This window comes from Papilio xuthus, unplaced genomic scaffold, assembly GCF_000836235.2.
Source record: "Papilio xuthus unplaced genomic scaffold, Pxut_1.1 DF826945.1, whole genome shotgun sequence".
Lineage (NCBI taxonomy): Eukaryota > Metazoa > Arthropoda > Insecta > Lepidoptera > Papilionidae > Papilio > Papilio xuthus.
Genome location: NW_013531704.1, coordinates 9,111,664 through 9,139,566, shown reverse-complemented (window position 1 = coordinate 9,139,566; position 27,903 = coordinate 9,111,664). Strand labels below are relative to the sequence as shown.

At 33.2% G+C, this 27,903-nt stretch overlaps 3 protein-coding genes and 4 non-coding genes across 9 annotated transcripts; 4 read left to right on the top strand and 3 right to left on the bottom strand.

The window, feature by feature from the left end:
- Nucleotides 1-1,263: 1,263 nt before the first annotated feature.
- LOC106121396 (myb-like protein V) lies at nt 1,264-5,577 on the top strand. 2 transcript variants are annotated; one of them, XM_013317058.1, is made up of 5 exons: nt 1,264-1,307; nt 1,489-1,642; nt 2,179-2,276; nt 2,652-3,552; nt 5,501-5,577. In XM_013317058.1, the coding sequence occupies exons 2-4, from the start codon at nt 1,513-1,515 to the stop codon at nt 3,531-3,533; spliced, it is 1,110 nt and encodes a 369-aa protein (XP_013172512.1). In that variant the 5' UTR covers nt 1,264-1,307; nt 1,489-1,512; the 3' UTR covers nt 3,534-3,552; nt 5,501-5,577. The 2 variants fall into 2 exon arrangements, with proteins under 2 accessions (XP_013172512.1, XP_013172511.1); XM_013317057.1 differs by lacking the exon at nt 5,501-5,577 and having other exon boundaries at nt 2,652-4,318.
- Nucleotides 5,399-8,057, top strand: LOC106121397 (uncharacterized). Its single transcript, XM_013317059.1, has 4 exons — nt 5,399-5,628; nt 5,814-5,899; nt 6,129-6,699; nt 7,273-8,057. Exons 1-4 carry the CDS (start codon nt 5,505-5,507, stop codon nt 7,362-7,364), a joined length of 873 nt encoding a protein of 290 aa, XP_013172513.1. The 5' UTR covers nt 5,399-5,504; the 3' UTR covers nt 7,365-8,057.
- A 1,259-nt stretch (nt 8,058-9,316) lies between these two features.
- On the top strand, nt 9,317-24,395 carry LOC106121530 (solute carrier family 23 member 2). Of its 2 annotated transcripts, XM_013317238.1 has the most exons (14): nt 9,317-9,612; nt 10,200-10,257; nt 13,117-13,227; nt 13,572-13,692; nt 17,015-17,248; nt 17,550-17,685; nt 21,789-21,909; nt 22,268-22,409; nt 22,739-22,852; nt 23,128-23,267; nt 23,367-23,514; nt 23,678-23,899; nt 23,977-24,094; nt 24,179-24,395. In XM_013317238.1, exons 2-14 carry the CDS (start codon nt 10,207-10,209, stop codon nt 24,264-24,266), a joined length of 1,746 nt encoding a protein of 581 aa, XP_013172692.1. In that variant the 5' UTR covers nt 9,317-9,612; nt 10,200-10,206; the 3' UTR covers nt 24,267-24,395. The 2 variants fall into 2 exon arrangements, with proteins under 2 accessions (XP_013172692.1, XP_013172693.1); XM_013317239.1 differs by lacking the exons at nt 9,317-9,612; nt 10,200-10,257 and adding an exon at nt 11,043-11,181.
- On the bottom strand, nt 15,664-15,735 carry TRNAA-CGC (transfer RNA alanine (anticodon CGC)). The gene has a single exon. It is a non-coding gene; the product is annotated as a tRNA-Ala (tRNA).
- TRNAA-CGC (transfer RNA alanine (anticodon CGC)) lies at nt 16,120-16,191 on the top strand. The gene has a single exon. It is a non-coding gene; the product is annotated as a tRNA-Ala (tRNA).
- Nucleotides 16,773-16,844, bottom strand: TRNAA-CGC (transfer RNA alanine (anticodon CGC)). Its single transcript has one exon. It is a non-coding gene; the product is annotated as a tRNA-Ala (tRNA).
- TRNAA-CGC (transfer RNA alanine (anticodon CGC)) lies at nt 20,193-20,264 on the bottom strand. The gene has a single exon. It is a non-coding gene; the product is annotated as a tRNA-Ala (tRNA).
- Nucleotides 24,396-27,903: the final 3,508 nt, after the last annotated feature.

The window sequence follows — 27,903 nt, the reverse complement described above, 5'->3', positions numbered from 1 at the left end:
TGAACTAATTTTTTTTTTTTTTTTGGTATCTATATACGTAGGCACGCTTATTAAGCTCACTATAATAATAACTGATAAGTGGGAATCTAATTTATGAAATTAAAATTGACATTAAATCAATGTTCAAAAATAATACTGGGTGTATTATTTTTGAACATTGATTTAATGTCAATTTTAATTTCATAAATTAGATTCCCACTTATCAGTTATTATTATAGTGAGCCGATATCAAGTAGCCTTCTATGAAATACCTCTATTAAAATGATCCTATTATTATTGGGGAAATAAAAAACAAAATATTTTTATATTTTTGTACATTATTTATTATATTTCTACATAACTTAGTTTAAATCTATGCAAGTACATATACATCAATGACTTTCAAGATATCAGCTCAATATTTTAATATTTAATATATATATTTGAAAATTACATTTACGGTAATAAATAGTATAGCGCGGTCACAAAAAAATGCATACCCTGTAATTAAAACCAACCCCCAAAATATTTTCAGTCACATACAAGCTGGCAACTGGCAATTTGTAGTTATTTGCGAGTTTAAACACTCTGAACATATTCTCTTACAACATAGGCAAGCAGATTTTTCTTTACAATAAAAAATTACAAATAAAAAAAATATATTTTTTACATATACACACATGGACCCACCTACTAATTTCAGACACATCAGTTTATGGCTCTATAATTCCAGTGATTGGCACACATTTTCTGAACTTCACTGACCTTCTCTCAGGAAGGGGGAAACCGTGTATATGTGCACCTACAACAAACAAACAGAATGTGATTTCCTGTCAAGTATAGGAACTGATATGTAAAATGTATTAGAAGTAGGGCACCATTCAATATGATAACCGGAAAGTATAAATCACTGTGGTGCTAAAAACTACAGCAAAATACGAAAATATTTAAATGTTTAAATGAGTCTGACGTATGGGAATAACATGAAAATTTTTATTGAATTGTAACTTACCATAATCAGTCCATTTAAAACACAGTTGCATACAGCGTCGTTTTTCACGAAAACACATTTTAATTAAAAACAAAATGAATGAAACATTTAACTAAGAATACAAGAACAGAAATAGAAATACGAAAAAACGTAGCGGTTTGATGACACATGAATGTCTCGATGACAGAAATGATGCTTCTTCTCAGCCATGAGATGAAATGATGTTTACCATTATATAAAAGGTGGCGCCACTTTCCATACAAACCGTCCTTCTTCTAAGTTTCCACCCCCTGTGTTTTACACACCACCAAAAACATGAAATTTTGAATCCTGATGTGTACGTGTAGTGACGTTTTTCTAAATTTCAAAAAAAATTGTTGCTTACTTTTATCTTTTATTTGATTTTAGTATAATTTTAATTGTTATATTAATATAATTGTGTTCCATCCGCCAACTTGCTTATTCCCAATCTAAAGTTTAGCCTTGTGTTGTATTTTGCATATGATTTTTTTTCTCAGTAAAAGGCAAGTTAACGGGTCAAAATGAGTTGGTATTCCAAGAAAGACGTACTTAAAGACCTTGCTCAAGCGATGGGAGGCAAGCTCAAAGATATTGACGAACAGCATATAGTGGTTGGTGAGCAACCGCCGCCTATTTGCACGACGACCGAAGGTACATGTCATATTTCTTCTAAATTAATGTGTGATACACATTGTGTGTCATGGGCGTTGTTTAGTACTTTAAATCTTTGACCCATATAAAAACAAAGGAGGCATTATTTCAATCTTTATCATTTGCATCAGCCGAATAACGTCTACGTATAGTCCAACGAAATCGAAGTAGAAAATTAAAAAACGCACAAAATAAGGCCAATTGGTGTGACAAATTTATATTGTCTGAAGAATATTGACCAAGCAATACTGCCAGTACTTTATATTCATATAAGCATTTTGTTGCTACTGTTGCTGGTTAATACCAGTGATAACAAAATGCTTTGTACGCTCATGCATACAAAAGACTTATTATATTCTTACAATAAACTACTTTTATAGTTTCTGATGTAAATAGAACAATGAAGACAGTGTTGCTATTATTATTTATTTTTTGTGCTTTTATTGTTAAAAATATACATTAATATTATTGATACATCTAATCATAGGCTTAGTTTTAACTCTTTTAAATGTATTTGTAAACATAACTTGTTGCAGATGATGATGAATTATTGTTAAGATTAAAGCAAGGACTTGCACAAGATGACAGGGAAGGTGCACCTGATTTGGCCGGAATAACGGAAATGTTACGAATGGTATAGTAAAAACAGCATATATTTTAAGTCATATATTTATGAGGTGGTCTGTATAGATCTATGTCTGAATAGAATAAGTGTGTTCTGAAATGTTGCTCATCATCAATTTACTTAGTTTTCCATGAATCATTTTACTGGCATACAATTACATGTTTATCATCATTATACTCAGCCTAAACTAGTCCACTGCTGGATGTAGGCCTCCCCCATTGATTGCCACAATACCTGGTCCTGTGCCGCCCGCATCCAGTGCACTCCCGCAACCTTGACCGCGTCATCGGTCCATCGTGCGGGAGGCCTACCTACGCTGCGTGGGCCCGTCCGCGGCCGCCACTCATTGTTACATGTTTACCAATGTCAAAACCTTCATTCCAGGTTGACGACTTTGATGAGAGTGAGTGTAAAGAAAATAAATGCACACAACAGGATAACAACAATACAGTTATATCTATATCAAAACTTAATCCTGTTGTACCAGAATTTATTCCGAAGAAATCTAATGACCAACAACCAGAAAAGGTTGAAACAAGTAATAAAAATGGAATAAAAAAAGTGGAAACATCATCTAATACCAGTGAGGATATTAAAGAAATCAGTGAGCGGTTAAAAAACAAAATAATTAGTCCAACTAATGAAAATGTTTGTATCAAAATGAAAAGCGAAAGAAATATTGCAATTGCATCACTCTTGAAGCTTTATTCAGATCCTCCGGAAACCTGTGGTATTGATGAAAAACAACCTAAACTACTCACACCACAACATTTTGAGATGCCTTATGTAGAAAACACAAAAGTCAAAGATGTTTTACCAACATCATCAAATCTAGCGAACGAAATTGTAAACGAGTGTGAAACAAGAGAAGATAGAAATATGAAACAAGAAGTCGATAACTCAGTTGCAAAAGTGAAAAGTTGGTTAAATATGAATGAAAAACCAAAAACCCTCACCAAAGCTTTGTTCTTGGGTCCGGTTACATTTAAAAAGAAGGAAAATGTTAAACCAATAACTCCAACCTCTGAAGTTTCGGAGAAAACTTCAAGTGACTCTCCGTCATATGTACCTACAGAGTACGCCGAGAAACTGACCGAGACATACAAGATGCGGGTAAAAGCAAAGGAGGAGCAGAGCCTCGATATGTGGTCTCGGCTCAAGAGAGATCTGAAAGCTAAAGACGAAGATATTAGGCGACGGAATCTGCAAGCCACGCAATCTACTACAAAGAGTCGTGGACGTCGCAGACATCAACATGCCAACTAGTCATGTAAAATATACAACAGTAAGTTACAGTCAGCATATTCCATTATCTTATACTCCCTTACACATGACCGTTTTTAAAGATAAAATAATAAATACTATATGAAAGACATAAATTAGAAAATAACATCAAGACCAATTTAATTAGTCTATTATGTAGCTACCAACGACAATTTTACCTTGTGATGTATTCTTGATAAAGTAGTCAATTTTATTTAAGAAAATTAGTTATTTTTTTAAGGAATTTTCCTATTACTTTTTGATTTTACTATATGTTAGCATTTGGGAAGAGTCAACTGTTTATAGCTCAATCTTATGTAATGAAGAACAAAGAGCTTAAAATTAGTATGCATAAGTATTATTTAGATGTAAAGGCATCAATGGGTAATGTGAAATTTGCAAAGATTATATTTATTTTATAAATATAATAAGGAATACACTTAAGATATGCAAAATTGACTTATTCCCAATTGTGACAACATTTCCATATGCATATGTGCATATCTTTAGTCCCTGGGGTAATACAGATTATGACAACTATTTTATATTTTATTTACCGTCCATACTTTGTATGTAATAACTAACCTGGAAATTGGCCCCATTCAAACTTACAGTTTTACAAGTTTTCAAATTTGTCTAAAATCTTAACAACATTAATAGATTTGAATATTACAGTAGATAAATTTACTCAATACTTTATATTTTAAGGATGTCAAAAGAAATTTGACCAAAGTAAATATGCATGGGATGCTATAGATTAAAATATACTTGATTATTAATGACTATTTTATTGTCTTTAGAAGACAAAAAATGTAATATAAGAGTACCAATAAAGGACTTCAACATTTTTCAATGATGTCAAGTCAAATTTTCTGTTACAAATACATATAATTTGTAGGTACTCTATACAAGTAGTTTTTAAGGGTATAGTCTTTCATATTTTTAATGTAAATATATTATTTTCTAGACAAGAGTAAGTAAGCAAATGGTGCTCTAGCAATTAAACTAAATGTGCAAGGGATAGTGTAATTAGGTCATGACGATGGAAAACAATATGAATGAGGTATAAAATGTTTCACTTATTTTTCATATTGTCTTGCGGGAATAACAAATGTCTATTAAGTCTGAATTGAATAAATAATTTTAAATAAAATGTGTTTAATTAAATGTAAGTAACTAAATATTTTGCTTCTCGTAATAATGAATAAGCTACCCTTATACTCAAATGCTGTTCTTCAACATCATTTGGTATAAATTCATACTTGACCGTTCCATTAGGACCTGCCGCGCCTGTCGCCTGTTTGAATCTAATTCCATTTTTATACCAGGAAGGAGAGATATTACAGATTCCACCCACGGTATTACAAGGCGCTTAGATCTTTTTGTAGAATTTGTTTCTTCGTTTTAGCGCTGTAAATCAATTTTGCCATGTTTAAACTTTCCGTTTCTACTTTTGGCAATCCGTTACAAGGAAAATGCTATTGGTGTTATAGCTTCGCTGGCGCTTGAACTTCTAGATTACAATCCTTTTTTATGAATGGCTGGCTGTCGCCCGCTTAATTTCATCTCTCTCTTATTAAAAAAAGAAAATTAGTAGCCTATGAGTTGTACCAGGCTATGTTCTACATTTATGCCAAATTTTAGCAAGATCCATGTAGCCCTTCTGAAGATACCTATAAACAAACATCTATGCATCCAAATATTACTAAGAAGTGTCATTAGTTTGATAAACATTGCTTATACAAACATTTAATATAAAATCCAACTAACGCTTGGTAAATCAGCAATTATATTTATATGCATAATTTTAGCGACGCTTCCGCACCCATTTTTAAACTATCTGTATTCGTTAGGACAATGTCAATGTTTTCTGTCATTCTGACGTCAACCAACTTCAGAGTCAAATTATGATTGAAACAACAATAAATATAACAATATTTTGTTTATATTACTAATTATTATTTTTATAGTGCAATGGATTGTCATTGGACCGAAGAAAATAAAATTGACGGTCTATGTAATGGTCAAGAAAGAAATAAACCTTTAAAAATTTACAATGTGCTTAACACAAAGACTTCAGAAAATTACGTATTTGAAGGTAAATCCAAATTCTAAACATAAAAATCCTTTTTATTAACTCGCAAAGTTTGCGATAACTTTTAAAATTTCGTTACTGAGAGAAAAAAGTTCTTGTTCGTGCATTTAGTTGCTTTTTATTATTAAGGATGTCTATAACTATATGTTCGTTTAACTCTTACTAACTTAATATTTTCCGGTTTTCAGAAGAATTAGAAGACCAAGGCAGTTGTGAAGATAATGACTTGCAGAGTGGACCAGATTTAAAGTTAATACATCAAATGTTACATCTGGTAAGTACATAACATTTACATAGTAGGATATAGCAATTATTATTGTATGACCTTCTTCTTCAATTGAAGTTCAAGCGAAGTTCATTATCATCATCTCACTATATGTTCTGACTGTGGGTGCTCGGAGCCTAGCCTAAGTTAAGGGTTAACTAGATTTGTGATTTAATGTTTAAATATTAATTTTATGTAAAAGTAATTTCTGAATCTTATTGAATGAATGTTATTCTAGGTAAAAGATGGAAATACAGACATAGAAATTTCACAAGACAGAGATGTAATAGAAATAAGCAAATTTACAAACAGCATTACACAAAATAAGCAAGCCAATGTAAATGTTACTACAGATAATAATGACATAGGAATGCTGTTAAATAAGAAAAAGCAGAGAAATGTGGCCATTGAATCAATTTTAGAGGGCATTACTAATGAATGCAGTGTGATGAGTCTTGAGGATAGTGAAATTGAATATAAAAATGAACAGCAAGTTAAATTATTAAAACCCGAAGATTTTGTCTTAAAATCTGAATCTAGTCTAGAAGTACCAGAGATAAATAAAAAATGTGATATATCTGTAAAAGGTTTGATTACAGAAGCCAGTGCTTTTACATTCAAGAAAAAGTCTCCCGAGCTATCTATAAGAGATAATAATGATAGTCCAAAGTCTGAATCTAAAAGTGATAATTATCAACCATCATCTATGGCGGAGTTATATTATAAGAAATACTTGGAAAGAAGTAAGCTTAAAGAAAGAATGCAACAATCAACTGAAGAGTTTTATGAAAAAATCAAAGATAATGATGGTATGTTTTATTTGTAATTGAAATTATGAGATGTATGTGTTAAAGTGGATGATTCTGTTTGCCTTTTCTCCTTGATAATAATCCCACTTGATTTAGTTAATCAAGTAACATAGAATGTATGTACTGATTTATCTAGTTACGGTAACTGAACTATGATGATCTGCAGATCAACTCTCACAGTGCATGTATAATGCAGTTCAGGGAACTGATTCGTAGCTCAGCTTAATTTGTACCTGCTGTGAGTTGCAAGTCATCGGACAGAATGAGATATATAGCTCTGTTTTAATGAATTGCTTGATTGGTTGTTGTGCATCTGCAGCTGGCTCACAGCTCATCACCTCACATAGCTACTATAGTTGTTGAGTAACAGCTCAATGGTTCAAGACTCTGTGAATTGAACTTTTGAGCTGGTTCAGAGCTGATATACACACATCTAGATTTAGTAATACTTTTCTGCTTTTTTTTTTCATTTCATTTTAATATGTTATTATAAGTAGAATAAATAAGAGTTCCAGTATTTCTTGGAACTTTAAACCTTTTTAATTTATAATTTTAGTAGCATTTTATTTGCAGATTTTGAAGAAGTGCAGCTGCCATATCACCGACACATGGTTGTCCAGGATTGCATTGTTTGCAATGTCATCTGTAAGAAGTTCTTTGAATAGTTAAAACTACATAATATAGCATTTATATATGTTGTATGATATTTAATGTATTGAAGCTAAATCTCTAAAACTATGTCGCTTTGTTAATACATTTTGTATGAAATTAATGAAAACATGATATTATGTTCCTATTATTTAATAAAAGGTCTTTGCTTTTATCATTTAGGTCAAGTTTAGTGAAAGTTGTGTTTTTTTAATCGATTTAAGTATTAGTGATAATAAGTTTTTTTAAGTTATTGCTCAAAATTAGCGCGGAAAAATTTGTTTTTTTTTTGTTTTTGTTTAAAAAATGTATAAATTGTGGTTTCCACCTGTCACTGGCATTCCATTCAAATGATGCTTGTGTTTTTAATTGTTTAAGAAATGTGCAGTGCAGTTGATTTTAATTATAAAGAAATCTAGACGTGATTAGGGAATACATTTTTTTTCGTTTCTTGCGAAGAAATTACTTTGAAATTAAGATGTACTTAAAATGGTGCCATATTTTTTAAAACGAATATCTTAAGTTTATTTGGCAAGTTGTTGTATTATTTATTTAAAACAAAATCCATTTATATTTTTACATAACAATCATATCTGTATGATATATATTTTTATTAAGAAATACAGGTTTCTGTAAAAAACAGAATAGCTCAACTCAAGTTGAGTATAGGCTTAAGTCTTGTACGCAAATAAATGAAATATGCAACCCAATTTTTTTTTTCTCCTTAATTGTGTCTTATTTGTAACGATTAAAAAAAAATATTAAAAAAATTTACTCACACTAAAATACCTTGGAAGCTACGAAGAGCTTTGAGTACGGAGTGATTAAGTCACTCACTGCTGCGCGTCGTAACTACTAAAAATCATAACTAATTCATTCTCCTTTGATAACAAAAAAAGGTTGGCCACATCTAAGGTGGTGCGATGATATAAAAACATAATAAAAAACTAACCTAGCAAAATACTCAATAAGTAAATTTAATTATTTTATCTTAATTAAAATAAATGTGCGTAATTATTATGCTCCATGCCACATCCAGTGTTTTATATTACCGAGCAACTCGAGAATGATTCTTGTTGTTTGTGTTTCAGTTTGGGCACTATCTACATTATTTGCGACAAAAAAAAGACAGTAAGCTTACTTATGTGTAAATATTATTCTTAATTGATTTTTAAACCTCAGTAATAAAACTTGGATAATTTTAGTTTATGTTAGTAATATCTATTATTTATAAAAGAAAGTCTCAAGAAGGGTTTTACCGATATGCCTGAAAATCGGCAAGGAGGTAGCTTAGAGCCAGGAGACGGACATAGGATACTATTTATTCGTTTTTTAAGATTTATGCCGTGAAGAGCTGCTTTTTATTTAACTTATCTATATATTAAGTTTTTTTATATATCCACGGGGACTAGCTAGTTTATAATAGTTGTTATTATAGTTTCCTAGTAATTGTAAATGTAGCTGGCAATATTGACATAAAAAATTTATCTCATAATATTGTGTACCCATACTTATATATGGTTTACAATATAGTCACGAAGTAGTAGCAGTGGAAAATTACGTCGCTCGGGACACGAAATGAGCTACATATTAGGACATAAATTATTTTGTATGTACGTCCTATCATCCTTTGAACGAATAAACATAGTCAGTTCTAAGGCGGCAGCGACTAGATAAATATAAGGATGCTAATATTTACGAAATACGTAAAAAAAGTTTTCATCAGATTTTCATAATATCATAATTGTTTTTTTTTATAGGAATTTATAAAACTCATCCTCCTACTAACTAACAAATTAGCAAACCATTTTTCTCGTAAACTGTTTTTATTATTAGTTTCGTTGAACCCCTGCTGGTTGCTGCATATTTTCTTAAATTTGTGGACCTTCAACTTTATTTCTCGCTAGACACTCCTGACGGATCTCCCGTGGACCGCTCAACTACTTGAGAATCATTGTGCTACATTGCAGCAAATTAATTTGTTTCAGTTTTGTACGAATTAGATAAATAAAGAGGCACGCTATAAGTAAGTGTAAATAACAAAGAACTGTCTGAAGTAATACGACACTGGTTATAAACGAGGTATTTATTAGCAGCCGTCAATAAACAGTACAGTTCGAACAACGACAGAGAGATCTCGCGACATCTACGTGATACTAACATTTATATGGATGGGTACGCAACAAGAAATGTGTGTTTCAAGACAATACTTATTGTGGATAGTTTAGTAATACATTAAAAGTGGTTCATATTCTAAGAATTAAGGTAAGTTATGTTTTTTTTATTTTTCATATAATTTACGATTGATTATTTTAATTTGTTTGAAATTTTAATACATTAATACCTGAGTAAGACAGTAAAGGGAATTTAAATTAATGATAGAATTAATTGCTAATAAATTATATTTGTGTTACTTTAAATAAAGATGTACGATTACGTTTTAATAATATTTAGTTCAAACAAAGTGATACATTATAAGTAGTCTATTTTCAACTAAATATTCAGTCTATCTGCTTTTCTTGGAGTATCGTATATCGTGTTAAGTACATTAGAATGTTATAAGAGTTATTTAGTTATTACTTTATAATAAAGGCGGTTATGTTAGAAGTTCAATTGATATGCGTGTGCGTTACTTAATGCAAATGATCTCTCAATTGCTTGTAATTTGTTGAAGATTGTTATAATTATATCTCCATCATGAATATTGAAAATACGAACACGAATAATTGAGATGTTTTGAAATGAAACCTTAGACAAATTTTATTTTGTAAAATTTTAAATATTCAAAATAAAAGAAAAAAAGGTGGACGAATTTCTGACAGTTACAGATTAGATTCATTTGTTTGTTTCAGTTTCAAAATGGTCCACAATAATATAACGATAGGCCTTGACCACGTGTTGAGAGATTTGGTAAGTAATATTTGAGATAAGCCGATTCGGTTGTGTGTCAGTAAAACCAAAACAGCTTCTTTTTAAAAGTGGAACAAAAACAATCACTAACATGATTTGAAGATTTCGTGTCCTTAACAATAGTTAAACCGCGGATTCGAACCCAAAACCACAAGACCGGTAATCCGTATTTCTAACCATTAGGCAACTGGCGCTCAATTTAGACACGGTTAGGTTGACCGTTAGAGAACAAGATCTTTGAACACACCCTCAAGCATAGATTTAGTATAGTTTTTTATAGTATAAGATGGAAAACGAAATAAAGCGGACATCTAAATTCGCCAAAATGGCGAAGTGATCCCTACCTTTAATTAACAGAGGAGGCCACGCATTGTGTGAGAATAAGTCCCCTTCGTATGGGTCCACCGTTAAATCCACGATCAGTTCCCATCCCTGAAAAAAGAGCAGGAAGAAAAAGAGGACGAAAATTAGGCGCGCACACTTAACTGATGAAACGCGAAATATCTACAATAAGAGAATGCTTAGTAACGTCTCCGGGTGAGGCAGTTGATGCGTAAAAGCCTGTAAGTAAAATCGACCATTATTTCATTTCAAAACAAAACCTATTGAATGCATGTTTGAGTTTTTTCTAATCCAAATATTACTTTTACTTAAAGCATTTTACTTTGATATGGAATCACAATTCGATAAAATAAAACAGATTTATTTTTATCGAAGATATCACGTTTTGCAACGTTAGCTCGTTTACTTGATTTACAAAACATTCAGCACGCAAATTATTTTGGTTGAGTTAACAAAACATATTGTAATTTGAAACATATGTGTTGGAAGTGAAATTAGCATAGAACTTAGTTAAAGAAATCAAATGTTCTAGTGTAGCATATAAAAATGTCTGTAAAGTGGGTGTACTCAGTTGTTAACACGGTAAGAAATCATAAGATACATATATTAATAGGATTATATTCTACAACAATTAGATATTTATTTATTTATTTATTAAATGGTAGACTTAGCTAATAAGTAACAATAACATAAATATAATAAATTAAAGTACAGCCATTTATAAGTCTACGGTTATTACCCTTGTTATAAATAAATAATTTAAACCAATGTTAATATTAATAATTTTAATATCTAACTAATATTATAAATGCAAATGTTTGGATAGATGGATAACGGGATGAACCTAGTCTGGAAGAACACATAGGCACAAATTAGGTTTTTTTAATTCCGCTCGGACGGAGTAAATTACGACAGCTAGTGTGTTTTAGTCGAATATTGTAAACAACTAAGTGGTCACCGTATTCCGCTAATATAGTGAATACTCCCACATTTGCAACTAGTTTTGCAATTACTGATCAGAAGATATGACGTACAGAAAAGGTTATTTCCATTTCCTGTTTATCCACACTTCTGTCAAATTCACTTTCTCCTCCTATTCTCTTACCGAAATCTTATTTTTTTCAATAAGAAATGAATATAGCCTTCTGATATCTCCTGGACTAACTGAAGACATCCTGGTTGCTGACTGGGGAAATTAGTTATTTTTAATTTTAAGAAACTTTTTTTTGTGTACAATTAACCTCAATAAGAATGTTATTTTCATGTATATTAATATTTCATGATTTATTTTATCATAACTAGATATGGATCGGTATTTAATTGACATGTGGTGATTAATTACTTGAACGGAAATATATATAGACCGATAAGGATACTAAGCGGTGGACATAAATCAAATTAATATATGACAGCTCACTAGCGCCTCCCAGTGAAATTCAAAACATGTGACAATATCCTCTTGTACTGTAGCTGTCATGTTATTTTTTTCTTTAATGGTTTTATGGCATTTTCCCTGTCTAAATAGGTTTCATATATAATCTGACAGAAACCGCGATAGCAGCGTCTCTTGCACCGGTTCTGATATCCTTGTTTGATTATATAGGTAAACGTAACAATTGACACATAACCTCTAATTAATAAAGTAAAGACATCATCGCTTGAATAAGTTAAGTGATTCGACCTTCAGAATTCCTGCACTTGACTGAATAGCGACCGTTTTTATTTTCATTAGTGTCGTTACTTAGTTTTATAAAATAATTATTTTTAATAAATACTACACTGTAACACTTTAATACTATTTTGTACTAACTATTTGCATAGAGATAATCATGGTCGCTTTATTTAATATGTGCTCTTTTATTTCCATATACATTTTATGTCAAGTAATGGTAAAATACAAGTTGATTACAGTACGTTTTATTCTTATGTAATCAACTTATGTAAACGATACTTGATTTTATCATGGTATGTTAATCATAGCGTTATTATTATTATTGTTGGTTATTAATCACTAGTCATGCAGCTACAATATTGCATATCAAAGTTAATATGAATATCATAAAATAAAATCACCTTATACGCTATCCTGTTAATTGCGGTCAAAGTTCGCAAAGAAAAAAAGGAAAGGGAATTCCGTATTGAGGTCAAAATATTTCGGTATCACATTAACGGAACATTACTTTCGCGACTGTGAATAATTGACCATATTTCAAAAATCACTCATTACACATTTGCTTTTTATTTAATTAGATGGCACTATTCTCAATTCTAAACGCTATAACGAAATGTAAGCTGCCAGTACGTTTTAATCTTTTAATTAGTCTTCTTTTACGACCTGCCAGTAACAATAGTGGAATTAAATAATATTGAACTTCTCCATCACTTACAAAGTTAACAAATGGATTAGTCGATTTGTGACTTCAAGTAGATAAATATTTATTATTGAGAATATTTGATATATGTATAATATTATCGTGGAATTAAAAAGTACATAAGATTTTGTCCCGTTGTATTCAGAATGGGGAAGATGTGCTGCCTGAGAAGGAGGGAGAGGAGCGCAAAGGTAACGTGACGTACGGCATCGATGACACGCCACCATGGTACCTCTGCATTTTCATGGCACTGCAGGTGACTAATGCTAATCCGTACTACAGACAATAGCTTTAAAATAAAGAAAGAATCATCAAAATCGCTCAACCAGGAATGAAGTTCTAAGGTTGCAAAGATAAAAAAGACTTCAGAATCAAGTCTTTGAAGTTGTTTAAAAATTAGGACGAATGCTAATTTTAATAAACATTGTATTGTCGTTTTTCTTATCTCAAGGAGAGCAATAAAGATGAAGATAAAAAAAACATGATGATAAAAATAAATTCTTTTTCTTAAATTCTTCTTAAGTTTACTTTCAATTCTTTTTTGTCTCAGAAACCCACAGTAAATCTAGTAGTAAACTCACACAGGCTCTTTATACACAGCATTACCTGACGATGATCGGAGCGATTGTTGCGATTCCATTCATCCTGTGCCCAGCGCTATGCATGGAGGAGACTGACCCTGACCGCTCTAACATCATCTCCACTATGATATTTGTTACTGGTAAGTATGTCTGTACGTCAAAAACACATTTATACACATACGAGTACACAGATTACTTTGTATCCAGGCATAGTAAATTTCCGTGGGTTTACTTTGATAAAATACTTGTATTAAAACATATTGCGATCCCTTTTATTATCCTTTAAAAAAACGAGATAATAAACGTGTTTTTGTAATTGTGTTTCGCCATTTAAAAGTAGTATATTTATGTGACAATAAAAACCTCCAAGTGATCATTTTAGTTCCATTTTCAATGAAACGTAAGTAGAAGTTTTATGAACACTTACTGCTGTACTCAGAGTCTTAATGGCCACTATTAAGTAACTAGTAAATGACTCTGAGTGTATAAATGTCACTGAAATTAGAGATTTAAACGACAGAAGTATTTCTCATGTAACATTCGTGTAGAGTAATAAATACATCACAGAATAATGTACAGATTTGTATGTTGATAAACAAGCTCAGATTAATGTACCAAGGCTTTATTTTATTCTATGTTTACATACAACGATACCTTATCAGAATAAGGAGGGATATACAGCCTCTGGGCTGTTAGAATAGTAATTTTGTTATCACTTATCACGACGTCTAGTTACGCGTTGGTTCGAGTAGAAATTATCTATTTAGCCAACATAGAATAAAAGGATCAATTCGACATTTTTTTTGTTTTATGTGTTACATCGGTACTCCGATTTTTTCACCACAAATATTATGGAAACCGTTTCAGAGATTACTCGGAACAAACACAGATTTGGGGACAGACGTACAGACAGAAAAATAATTTAAATTGACAACGCAATGCATAAACACGATTTTTTTTATATTACATACATACAGATACTACAATTTTATTTATTATATAGATCCTTGTTTCAAAGCTATATAATTTGAGGAAAGAATTTTTTTTAATCTGTAGTAAGTGATTTCTGCTCACATAATCTGTAGATCATGGACGTAAAAGGAAGTAATACTGTTGGTAGTTATTAAAACATCTAGTTTTCGAGACTTGGTACTAACCTTTATGTCATTCATACCCTCGTCTCACATCAAAGGTTGGCCGGTTGCGCAATGTCTAATCCCGAGGCATTTCCTTTGACGTCAATGGAATGTATAATTAAGGAAATGAATGCGCCCACGAAACTAAGTTCTAAGTTATGTTTGGTTACATTTAGTAGACTTACCATAGGTTTCTGAGTCTTAATTTAAAATATATTGTTATCTTTGTTTTGTCAAAGATGAAAGACAGGGATAACGATATACTTTATGCAGAGATTTTGACGTCAGAAACCCACTGTTAGCAAAATAACATGAAAAGTACAAAAGATTTTCACGTTAGTTAAATGATAATAGATGGCTAGAAATAACTTAAAACAATGTCCAAAACTGAAACAAATTACACATACGTTACTCCAATTCTTTATACAGTCAAGATTACGTTACAATTGATGTTTCCGCTGCCAAAACAGTCGTTCAAAAACGTGTTGAACAACATGTTTCTATACAAATTCCGACAGTTATAGCACCGTAAGAATGTTGGCCTTTAGTTGAATTAGTCACGCTCAATGACAATGCATTTAAATATATAGTTACCAAACCTTGAACACTTGAAAATTATGGAAAACATTATTTTAGTTCTTAAATAGTACTAAATATTCTTTAAATTTGAAAATACGTAGTTATAACTTTAATCAATATTGAAGCAAAAATACTTTTGTATTATTAACTTAATATCATAATGCAAGAGCCGTAAGTTGTCTCCCACGGGACATGTTATCAACGTTTTAATGATTATTGTACAACATAATTATCTACCATAACTATTATAAATGTGAATTATTCAAACGGTAAATTATAAAAAATAACAATTCTTTAAATTAAACATTTGGCACTAACCGGCGCTGTGATATACTTAAATTTTAATGAAAAAAATTGGATAACATTGTACACTATACACAATATAAAAAATATCTTTGGAGGTGCTGGGATTTAAACCCAGGACTTTCAGCATGCGAAGCAGACACTCTACCACTGAGTTACACCCGCGATGTAGACAAGAGATTAAAGAAAGGTATTAAAAATAACAAGTTGAGAACAACTTTCACTTAATATCAAGACTAGTTTGAGATAACGTGTAATAGACCTACTTCTTATTGCTGTTTCATCAATTGTTGTCTGTTCTTAGTTTTAATTTAAATAAATTGATATATTAGTTATCCAGAAATATTGTTATTAAAATGTAATACAACTGAGTGGTGGTTTATGATGAAAAGGTTTAGTTTGCTGTGTAAATATTTGCATAGTTGATTCGTGCCATTTGTATATCCACGAAACCTACCAATCTTGCTGGTAATTAAAAATTTGAAATGATTTTATATCTTGATTTTTTTTTATTTAATTAAATAGCATACTTTGAGAGGAGCTTTCATCGGGGGTGTAACTCAGCGGTAGAGTGTCTGCTTCGCATGCTGAAAGTCCTGGGTTCAAATCCCAGCACCTCCAAATATTAATATTTTTGCATGGATTAGAGATATGATAGTATGTTTTTAAATATTTTTTACGACAGTGGAAACTAACGGTCACAGAGAACAACGTCGTTTAGTTAAGTACATATATAAACCATTTAATAATCTATACATGTTATTAAAATTGAAGAGTTTGTATGCAATAGAGAAAAAAAACATTTTGTACTGTAATTTTTTGTAAACTGTGACGAAGTCGCGGGCGAGCACTAGTCCACAATAAAGCCACTACACGTGTTTCCTTGTTTACCTACTTATCAGTTATCAGTTAAATGATGTTTTAATAGAATTTAATAAATCCTTTTTATCTAAACAACAACGTGCAATTAGCTAATTAATATTCGAATTATTTTTTTATCTGTACTCAGACTAACAAAGGAAGTAAATAGATTAGTGTCAAATATTGTAGTTAGTTTTGCTTCCAAAGATAAACTACGGTTACATTTACTTTCACTTGATAATAATTTAGTTTTTAAGTGAGTTTATCAATAACCTGTATCATTTTTATTAAAAAATGTAAAAACTAAAATAAATTAAATACAAATGAAAAAAAATGTAATGTGGAGGTGCTGGGATTTGAACCCAGGACTTTCAGCATGCGAAGCAGACACTCTACCGCTGAGTTACACCCCCGATGACTACTTGCATTGAATTTTGCTTCGTATTTCAATTTGACATACATGTAGAACAAAGTCTGGAAGAAGACAAAGTCTACTTTAATTACTTAGTTTTTTTTCCGTTCTGCGCAGTGGGAGTCGCGGGTAAAAGGTAGTTATCATAACATATGGTTATATTTTGTGTAGGTTTAATAACATGGCTACAATGCACATTCGGATGTCGGCTGCCTATAGTCCAAGGTGGTACGATATCCTTCCTGGTACCGACGCTGGCCATCCTGGGGCTGCCGGCGTGGCGCTGCCCGGAGCCGCACCAATTGGAAGCCATGACAGAACTGGAGAGAAGACACGTCTGGACCACTCGGATGTGTGAACTTTCTGGCGCTATCGCCGTTTCCGCGCTGTTTCAACTGTTTTGTGGTAAAAGTTTTTCGTTACAGTGACGCATGGACTATGTTCCCTTAGTGTAACTTAGCGTAAGATATGTACACTAAGGATATCTCTTAGTGATCAATTAACGATTCTAGTACACGATAGAGCACTTCAGCTTATTATTTATCACTAAATTTTTATGATCTTATTACGGCCTCGCTGCACAAAAGATAAACAAAAGAAAGTAAAATACTAATTTAGAGTGAAATATGACACGTTTTCCACTTGCGTGTGTGAAGCTTCTTAGTGGAAAAAGGATTTTACATAAAATATCTAATTGTTCGTGCAGGTTATTTTGGCATTATCGGATCGTTGCTGCGATTCGTGACGCCGTTGACGATAGCGCCCACGGTGGCGCTAGTGGGCCTCACTCTGTTCGACCACGCCGCTGAGGCCGCCGCCCAGCAGTGGGGCATCGCCGCAGGGTAAACTTTATTTATTATTCTTAAATAACGATTAGCAACGCATTCATCTGATAATTTATCGCGTTCATAAGTAGCCATGGTCGGCTTATTTAGCTTAATGTGTTTTTGTTAATTGATTAAGAACTGTACTGTAAGGACATCAAATATAACAACTTTTGTAGTTATATGAACTAAAAACTTGCACTGTGGGGTCATTGGAGGTCATTGCTCCCGCACTGCACGCGGTGCGGCGGGGCGGCGGGGCGGCAGAACTGCGGGGGGTAGGGCGGGCGGGAGTTAACAATATCAGCCCGCTGACGGCACTGACCTTAGTCAATCTGGTTATCAAGCTCCTAGGTTATGATACATGGGCATAGTTAGCCTTAATTTACTGAATCTGATTTACCTACAATCAGCAATTAGGACATAAAATTATGTTGTAACAAAACATATATGCAGATACAAAATAATAACCTTATCATATCTAAATAGACAAGGCAAGTACATCTCATTATAACGATGATAAAAATGTGAGGCGCTTAAAATGTTGTAAAACAATAGAAGAATAACTTTTATATTACGAAGTAGTATTATTGTCTTTAATATGTGCAAATGATGGTGAGGGAGCTCACTTAACTACAGTTAATTAGCAATTAAAATAAAAACACATTTTCAATAACAAATTAATGCAAAAACACTCACGCAGCGAACAGCGTAGAACAACCTACTACATACGTTACCAAAATTATAAGTTACTAAACTCTATTTGTAATTACTTATTTCTATGCATTTGACATAAGTAATTATTAGACTGTAAATAAAGTACATTTTTTTAAACATGGCTTCTAAGCCACCACTTACCCTATATCTTCTATATTTAAATTTCTTACTACTAAAAAGTCTATAAACAATTTCAGTGTAATAGTGAATATTTCAATTCCCTGCCACTCAGTCAAAAAGTTCATATATTTTTGTGAAAAAAAGGGAAAAGCGAGTGTACAGGTGCATATGTGTACAGGTGGAATCCGGGAACGAGCCTTATTTATGACGCGCATGGCACCGGGGCCGAAAGGTCGGGGGGTCAACGACCGCACGCCGTAGCTCTATTGATTTTATCACCCATAATATATATAACGATATAATAATACGCATACATGACCTATTATTATAGTTTTTATTTTTTATTTTATAATTTACCTTCTTTGATCTAATTTTAACTTATATTGTCTACGTTAAAAGGATCTTGCTGCTGTAAAATAATAAACTTACGTACGCAACCTTTATTATTAAAGTGAAAAATTTATTCTTTAATTTAACATATTATGTTATAGGCCAACTGATATATCTTAATTAAGCAATTTAAACATCACATCAAATTGATCGTAAATAGCATCCTACCTAAAGCATTTTAGCAAAAATTACTACAAATAAGTTTTGCTAATGCCGAAGCAAACTTTTTATATAAATATTTTTTTTTCTTTTTTTTCCAAATTACAACCGTTTAGTAATGCAGCTGGTGTATTAGGTAAAATCTGCCATGACAACGATAACTGCTTTCAGTAACTTGTCGTAAGAAAATATCTTTCCAAATTGAACCCTTTCTTAAAATATCCCTCCAAGTCAAGAAGTACCAGGGGCACATAGGCCGGGTGGAATTGGCGTCGCCATAGCAACCGGGTCGGCGCCCTCGCAACAAGTCCGCGCTGTATCGATTCCATCTGCATCCCGGATGCGTCCGTACGGGCTTTATTGGATTTTGCATCGTGACCTATATCCAGCCCCGATATAACCTGGAAATTGCTGTTGCCCTGGCAATAGGCGGACGGAGCGATAACATTAGATTTACTTTATGTTCTTTGTCTGGAAGTTTATTTAATATGGCGCTAAAATATCTATTCATCTTTTGTGGAAAATGGCTTACAGTACTTATACCTTTTTTTTAAGGTGGCCATTAATTGCTACTTAGTCATTGTTTAGCAAAATAGTTAAGACAACATCTTTTTGAAATAATCTTGCAAACCCCGTGTAAAACCGTGTGCAACAGCTGGTTCCATTGGGTTAAAGTAAAATGAAATGTAAGATTTTTAATTACATCGGAAGTTTGTTCTTCCGACACTTCGAGTTTGTTTTAAAACTTTTGACACTTTTTGAAGTTCTAATTGTCTTCCTCCGTCTTAGTTTCAAAGCGTGGATTAAAAGCATTTACAGTTTTCAAGAAATCTTTGTTACGTTTCGTTTATTCGGAGTTTGTCATGTTTAAAACAGCGCGGAGTTATTAAAAACCTTTTTAGATATTTTTCTATTTAAATTTTAAGTTATGAGTTATCTGATTTGCTGTCTATTTTTCTAATCATAAAAGATGTCACATCTACCAAACATTTAATTCTTAAACTTTATTGGGGATTTAAGATAAAGAAATTTTTCACTGTCGACAAAATAAATCATATTATTATAAATTTTATAATCAGTACTATAGTATCAATATGCATATTTTAGATAACAAATAATATACTCCAAAAAATTTTATTTGGAGGTGCTGGGATTTGAACCCAGGACTTTCAGCATGCGAAGCAGACACTCTACCGCTGAGTTACACCCCCCATTGGTTAGGGGCATAAATTTTAATCCACTTTCTCCTTAACTACAACTTACTTTTATTCGGCACAACTAGAAAAAGTTCGCATCACAACTATGGAATCGATCAACCCAATTAGGAAAATATCCCATTTGGCCGATAAATAGGTAGGCTGATCGGCTCAACGGGAAATACCCGTAAATCCTAAAAATACAAAGGTGTATAGCTTATTTTTCGTCATAACACATTGTGAGTGGGAATTCTGAATTTCCCGTCTGTCCGTCCAATGAATTCCTTTGAAACGCGGTTATGTCATGGCTTTGGTCAGTATACCATTGTACACAAACAATGCTTTTATCTGCAACGAATGAATTCCCGCTTTATGCCTAGGTACATCGCTAGAGTTGGCACATCGAGTAAAATAATACTCATGTTTACGATGTGCCAAGTCAAATATCGACCAATACCATGATAATTAGTAAAAGGTTAAAAATTCTACAATGGGCTTTACATAGTTAGATGTTATTGTAAATTGACAACCAGTTATATATTTCTCCGTCTTAAAAGTTTAAAGATATGAGGTATTATTACTAACAAACATAAAATAATATAATAATATAGCTTAGTATACAATATTATTTAATAACTTTCAATTTAATAGTTTTCTTAAATATTGACAGCGTTTATAATGTGGAATAGACAAGTAGTTAGTAGGTTAGTAGGTTAAAAAAAAGCACACCGGTGTACAGAAATAAGTTGCTGGAAAAGTCTGCCGGTAAAACTACTTCTATACAGCGCTTAGTTTGTAGCAAGTCTATTCATACAAACTACTTGTCTCTATTAATAAAATCAAGTTTTCCTCTTGATTTTTTAAATGCTACGTATGTAAAACTTCATGATCAAAGAACGATCGAAATGTCCATATATTAAAGCTTTTACTTTTTTTTCACTTGTCTTTTAAGTGTAAAGAAAAATAAGAAATAAGTGTTTCGGGACTATTTTATACAATTTTATTCAATAATACGTCTGCCTGGCATCCCTTGTCCGGGGCGGCATTGTGTACCCTTTGTGTGCTGACAATGACACGACAAAGGCTCTCCAATGAAAACCAACGCTCCACGGATGTCCGAGCCTTGTCGGGCAGTGTGCTTTGAATCGGATAATGCAATTCCATGCCCCGTTTGTGCGTCCGTAAGGGTGAGATTCCACTGTCAAAAAACCTGTATTAAAACATATAATTTTTATTTTATTTTTTAGGTAATTTGTTCTGAAACTCATTAAGGTTACAAAATGTATTATTTTTTGAAATTCCACAATTCATAAATAATAGAATTCTAAATTAAAGGTGAAAGCGCACTTGCCCATTCGCATTGCGCATTCGCCCATCTGGTACTATCCAACCTCGTCCCTTCTATACCAAACTTAATACTTGTTTTAGAATAATACGAAGCACGTTTTGAGAAAAAGTACATTTTGTTTTGCAGCAGAGACACTTATCCATCAATCCATGCATATTTTATAATAGTCTATAACGTATTCGTTTTTTCAGGACGTTCACACTGCTGACGATATTCTCACAATGCATGACCGACGTCAAGATACCTACACTATCCTACAAGCGCGGCTCCGGACTCAGCGTCATATGGTTCCCACTGTTTAAATTGTTCCCAGTGAGTTTATTTAATGATTGTTAATAATGGACAGTTAGTTATAGGATATAAACATTAAAATTTAAACTATAATTTCATTCTAAATGTAACTTAAACAAAATTTTTAAACAATTTTACGCAAAAGCAACATTTTTTCAATGATATGGATTCCATATTGGCGATATTGTTTTTATCTCTGTCTTGCGTATACAACTATCCTTTTCGTTTAGAGATACGTTCCGTTTTATCCTTTATTCCCGGGATTTAAATTGCTACACTATTTTGATTTAAGAATTCTAAAATATTACGTAGTATTATTAATTTTTTACAACATTTTAAAGTTAGAAATCCAAACAAAGATTGAAACGAATGTTTTAAGGTGTTGCTGACGATAGTACTGATGTGGTCGGTGTGCGGAGTGCTGACAGCCACGGACGTGTTCCCGGCGGGACATCCCGCGCGCACAGACCTCAAACTCAACATCATACGAGACGCGCCATGGTTCAGGATACCATATCCAGGTGCATCATCATATGAAATATATACTTAAGCAGTAAGATCAACCATTCGTGTTTGAGCTTCGATTGAGTACAATATTTTATACGTGAACAACTTGGTCTTTCAAAGGTTATATTTTAAGCTTAATAAAAATGTTACAGAAGAAAACCAACCAGGAAATCAGCAGTTTTGTACAGTCAACTGAAGAAATCCCTCCGTGTGTTTACGACTATGAATACATGCTTTTCACAAATACGCGCAAATGTTTTTTTGTAAACGAAGACGTATACAAGTGTGTAAAATTTAATAGATGTAAACATATTATGCAGCTTATTGTACTTTTTCACCTCAGGTCAGTGGGGTCGCCCGACAGTGAGTGTGGCTGGCGTGCTGGGCATGTTGGCGGGCGTGTTGGCCTGCACTGTGGAGTCTATCAGCTACTACCCCACCACCGCCAGGATGTGCGGTCAGTATACCGAGGAGACAGGTTACACAGAGTAGACCATATTCATCATAGATAAAATTACGTCAAGAATTTTATTAATTTACCTTACCTGGTTATATCAGAGGTTGCGATGTTTGTGTACAAATGACACACAAAACATTGCATGCTTCGCTTTGCTTTCTAAAGCATTGTGTGAGTTCAAAACTCTTAAGTATCTGTCCTCTGTTTATTATTATAGTTTTAGTTCATCTGCTAGAAGTAACCATGGATTTGTTAGTTTGTTCGTATATTCGCAGCGGCTCCTCCGCCTCCCCTGCACGCCATCAACCGCGGGCTGGGCACAGAGGGGCTGGGCACCATGCTGGCGGGGCTCTGGGGCTCCGGGAACGGTACCAACACCTTCGGCGAAAACGTCGGCGCTATCGGAGTTACTAAAGTAAGCAATCCATTGACTGCTTGTCAAGCTCTAAAAATATATTAATAAGAAATTCCCTGCTTCTTAAACTAATACTGATAAATCCTTTGTGTGGCTTAGGTAGGTTCGCGACGCGTGGTCCAGTGGGCGGCGGCACTGATGGTGTTGCAGGGTCTAGTGGGCAAACTGTGCGCCGTCTTCATTATCATTCCGCAGCCAGTCGTCGGCGGCCTCTTCTGTGTCATGTTCGGCATGATCTCCGCTTTTGGTAAGCACTACTACAGCTCCTGTAGATAGAAATGTCAAACTACCAAGCCTCCTTTCGCTTTTTGCTTATCTTCTACAAAGTCATAATAGTTTTCTGATCAGGTAAGTTCTGTCATACGCTCACTGTTCAATTGTTTTTCATACCTAACTCTCTATATTACCAGGTCTATCGGCACTGCAGTACGTGGACCTGAACAGCTCTCGCAACCTGTACATCATCGGATTCAGCCTGTTCTTCCCGCTAGTGTTGACGCGCTGGATGTCAGCTCACAGCGGCATCATTGACACTGGCGTGGAGGCGCTGGACGCGGTGCTGCAAGTGCTGCTGTCCACTTCTATCCTAGTTGGCGGGATTGTTGGCTGTCTACTTGATAATCTGATACCTGGTTTGTTAGGCTGCTGTTTTTCATTACTTGGTACTTTATCTTTTAAACTAAGATATTTAAAATTGTGTTTTTTAAAGGTACGGAAGAAGAGCGCGGGCTGAAGGCCTGGGCCAAGGAGATGTCGCTGGAGGCTGCGGGCGCCAGCGAGCTCGGCGACACTTACGACTTCCCCGTCGGCATGTCGCTCGTGCGCAGGTACACTGTACAGCTGAATATTATGTGCCAATTTTTGCTACTTATGTTTTTATAATATTTATTGAAAATTATGAAATATTTCAGATGGAAATGGACATCATATTTACCGTTCATGCCGACATACGAGGCGGGTAAGTTCACAGCGCTGTTCACACGGAAGAAAGACAGCTGATACAACAATATTACTTTAGTATTAGAACTCAGTTACAAAAATAATGTGGATATTAAGATAATTAAGTTTATTTTGTAAAAAAGCTTGTTTCAAATGTACACAGTATATCAAATGTATAGAATAAATGGCATCAAGAAAATTGAAGGTTTATTTTCTTTTCCTTTAGCTTTTTTTGTATGTTAACAGTCAACCATTACCTAATTTTTCCGAATTTAGTTTAGATTTGTATAAAATATATATCTCAGAGCTCTTGACAAAAATTACTTTTTTGGAATGAGTACTGCTCTTTATTATTTAAATTGATGGCAGTTGTGAAAATTTAAGTACTGCTTAGCGGAAGTGTCGCTTAAGTACAGTTTAAGGACCGCTTTTATCAAGAGGTTGTTCATTTTTCTCTTAACAAGGATTTTTCGTATTCGCGAAAGTTTATTTCTCGTAAGTATTACTTTGGTCAGTTTGATATCACAAATTATTATCCGTCTGCCGTCTTTCTATGTCACAAACCTCACTAAAAACCAAGTATTTTCGTAGGATTTAGTAATTTGCTCTCGTCCCTCGTTCATTGTACTTGTGATAGCCCTGACGCGGAAATTGATATTAATTGCACTCAGAGAGACGAACACGGGGGAGCCGAATTCTAATAAACTAAATTAAAAGAAAATTGCTTCTCTGATTGGAATAAAACATGACTGACTAACTTATACGTAGTCCTCAAAGATTAATAGTTAAGTAGTTTCTGTGTATGAAGTAACAAACTCTGAGTATCAGTTATATCTCGTTACAAACACCTTAGTACTTATAGTGGTTACTTAAATTTTAACTAAAAAACATTACTGTTAAATTTGTGGCAGAGTAAAGTAACTACTCAAAATATTGGTAACCAATAACACTAATAATTTAAATATAAATACAATTTAAAACATAACCTGGTAAAAAAACAGTCTATAAATGAATTTTCTGTCGAATAAATTTCTTAGTTCATAAAAAATAGTGAGAAATCTTGCTAATATTTTAAATGCGAAAATTAGATGGATGGATGGATCTTTGTTAGAAGGTATGTATCTCCAGAATGACTAAACGGATCTTACTGAAATTTGACGTAAATGTAGAATATAGTCTAGAAGAACACATAGATTACTAATTAAGATTTTTTTTTACTATGCACAGTCGGAACCGCGGGCGACAGGAAGAACGCTAATAAATGGTTGAGAACGTAGATTCAATTTGTTAAGTATAAAAATGTTAAGAGATGGTAGGTATTAGAATTAAATAAAGTTCCCATGCCTTGTACTGTACGCAAACACAAAGAAGAAACGTGTGTGTGTTTAATATTTATCAAAATAGTTTATTTCGACCCGGAAAAGAAATAAAACGCAACTTATTCAGCGGACGTCCGTCGTAACTTGACCTTAAGTGCTCCTGAACTGAAGTAAGTGCGTACGTGACCTCAGATGAGTAGCCATCGAAAGTTTAGCAACTGTTACAGATAAAAATCATCTTGTGATCTTGTTTCTTGTAACATAATCTTACCGTTTAATCTTACTAATATTATAAATGCGAAAGTTTAGATGGATGGATGTTTGTTTGAAAGTAATCTCTGGAACGACTCAACGGATTTTGATGAAAGTTGGCACAGATGTAGGACATAGTCTTCAAGAACACATCAGCTTCTTATTAAGTTTTTATTTAATTCCGCGCGGACGGAGAGGTGGGAGACAGCTAGTTCATTATAAGTCAAATCAGAATGACTAAGTTAAAATCTGATTAGAGTTTGAAGTAATTTTTAAGGAAAGACTTCTTCGGATAAATATTATTTTGACTTATATCTTCAAATATCTAACTACAATGATATTTTAAAGCTCTCCAAGTTTACTTATTAGGTTAAATTATTGTACTTAGGACTAACAGATTATCATTTCTTAATTTAAAATAATCCTTTTAATTAATTTATTAATGCTTTAGTAGATGTAACGAGTTGATTGAGTGCATACAACCCTTTGAAGGCAGCTGTGACAAGCGACTGTCAAAGAGAATCTATGCATATACATGAATAGTCAGCCAACTGTGTGGAATACTACCACATCTTTAATAAGATTAAGGGAATATCGAACTTAATTAGTTGAGATAGTGCTTAAATTGCAATAAACAATAAAAACTAGCTGCTTTTCATATAGAAAATACCTTTCACGTTATTATAGTTAAATCCCAATGGAGTTAGCATTTACAGTGTAATTCCGTTGCCGTGACGCTTGTGATACTTTATGTCGGTTTTTTGCAAATAGAATGATAGGAAAAATAATGTTTTATAAGTGTGTCGACAATGGAAACCCACCCTTTTACCTTTAGATATAAGCAACATCATACATCGTCTTTTTTTAAATATTATTATATTTTCGATACCAAAAATATAAAAGCGTACAAGGGCTAGAGTTCGTAATAACCCATTTCAAAGTATGACAGAAACTTTGTAAAACTTGAGACGTCATGTTCCATTTCAGTTGTAGAGTTCCGCTCCTTTTGTTGGGAACTTCGTCTTTGTTGTTGTAAGATGAACATTTAATGGCATTTCATTATTGCATACCTCAATTTAATATTTTAATAGCTATTCGCAGACGAGTTCTTTGTAAGTCAGTTACTCATTTGATCCTATGCATGAGATCCGTATGAAGTGATTCTCACATCAACCAAGCTTAATGGTATACTCAACGAGGGGGCGTAACTCAGTGGTAGTGTCTGCTTCGCAAGCTGAAAGTCCTGGGTTCAAATCCCAGCACCTCCAACATTCCTTTTTTAGAATTATTTAACTATTAGATTGACATTCAACTAAGTTTATTGTTATCATCATCAGCTCACTACACGCCCCCACCGAGGGGCTCGGAGCCTACCCTAAGTGAGGGGTGACTAGTCCATAGTCAACCACGTTAGCCTATTGCAGGTTGGTTGACATCACACATATCTTTGAATTTCTTCTCAGATATGTGCAGGTTGCATCACGATATTTTCCTTCACCGTAAGAACGTCGGATAAATGTACATATCTTAATCGAGTATCGACAAACACAGTGGTACATGGCGGGATTCGATCCCAGGACCTGCAGATTACAAGTCAAGTGCTTAAACGTTTGAGCCACCGACGCTTATTTTTATTGTAATACAATGGTATTATATAATGGTATAGAAGGTTTTTAAAACAAATTTTAAGTCATTATTTATTACGGAATTCAGAACATATTTTTAAGTACATATGTTAACGTTATTTATAACTTTGCCACTTTAATAATCCACGCCGCCTTCAGTAAAATTATGAAAAGAAGTGCCAGTAATTGATCAAGAAATCTTGACATTTTGGATAAGTAATGAATGTGATATAAAATACACAATGCATTATGAGTTGTGGGTTTTTTTCAAAAAGGCAATTGGGTTTATTAAAATATATTTTAATTAAGAAAACATATGTTAAAGCTATACGAAACATAATCGTATCCGCCTTAATGATAAATAAATAACTTTTAAATAAACTAATTCTGGGTAAAAATTAATTGGCTTTGGTTTAGTATTCAACATTCTAAAAAATAAGGTCAAATGAAAGATAAAACGTTCCTTTCGCTCTTTCAAAGTATTCCGTAATTTCAAAGATG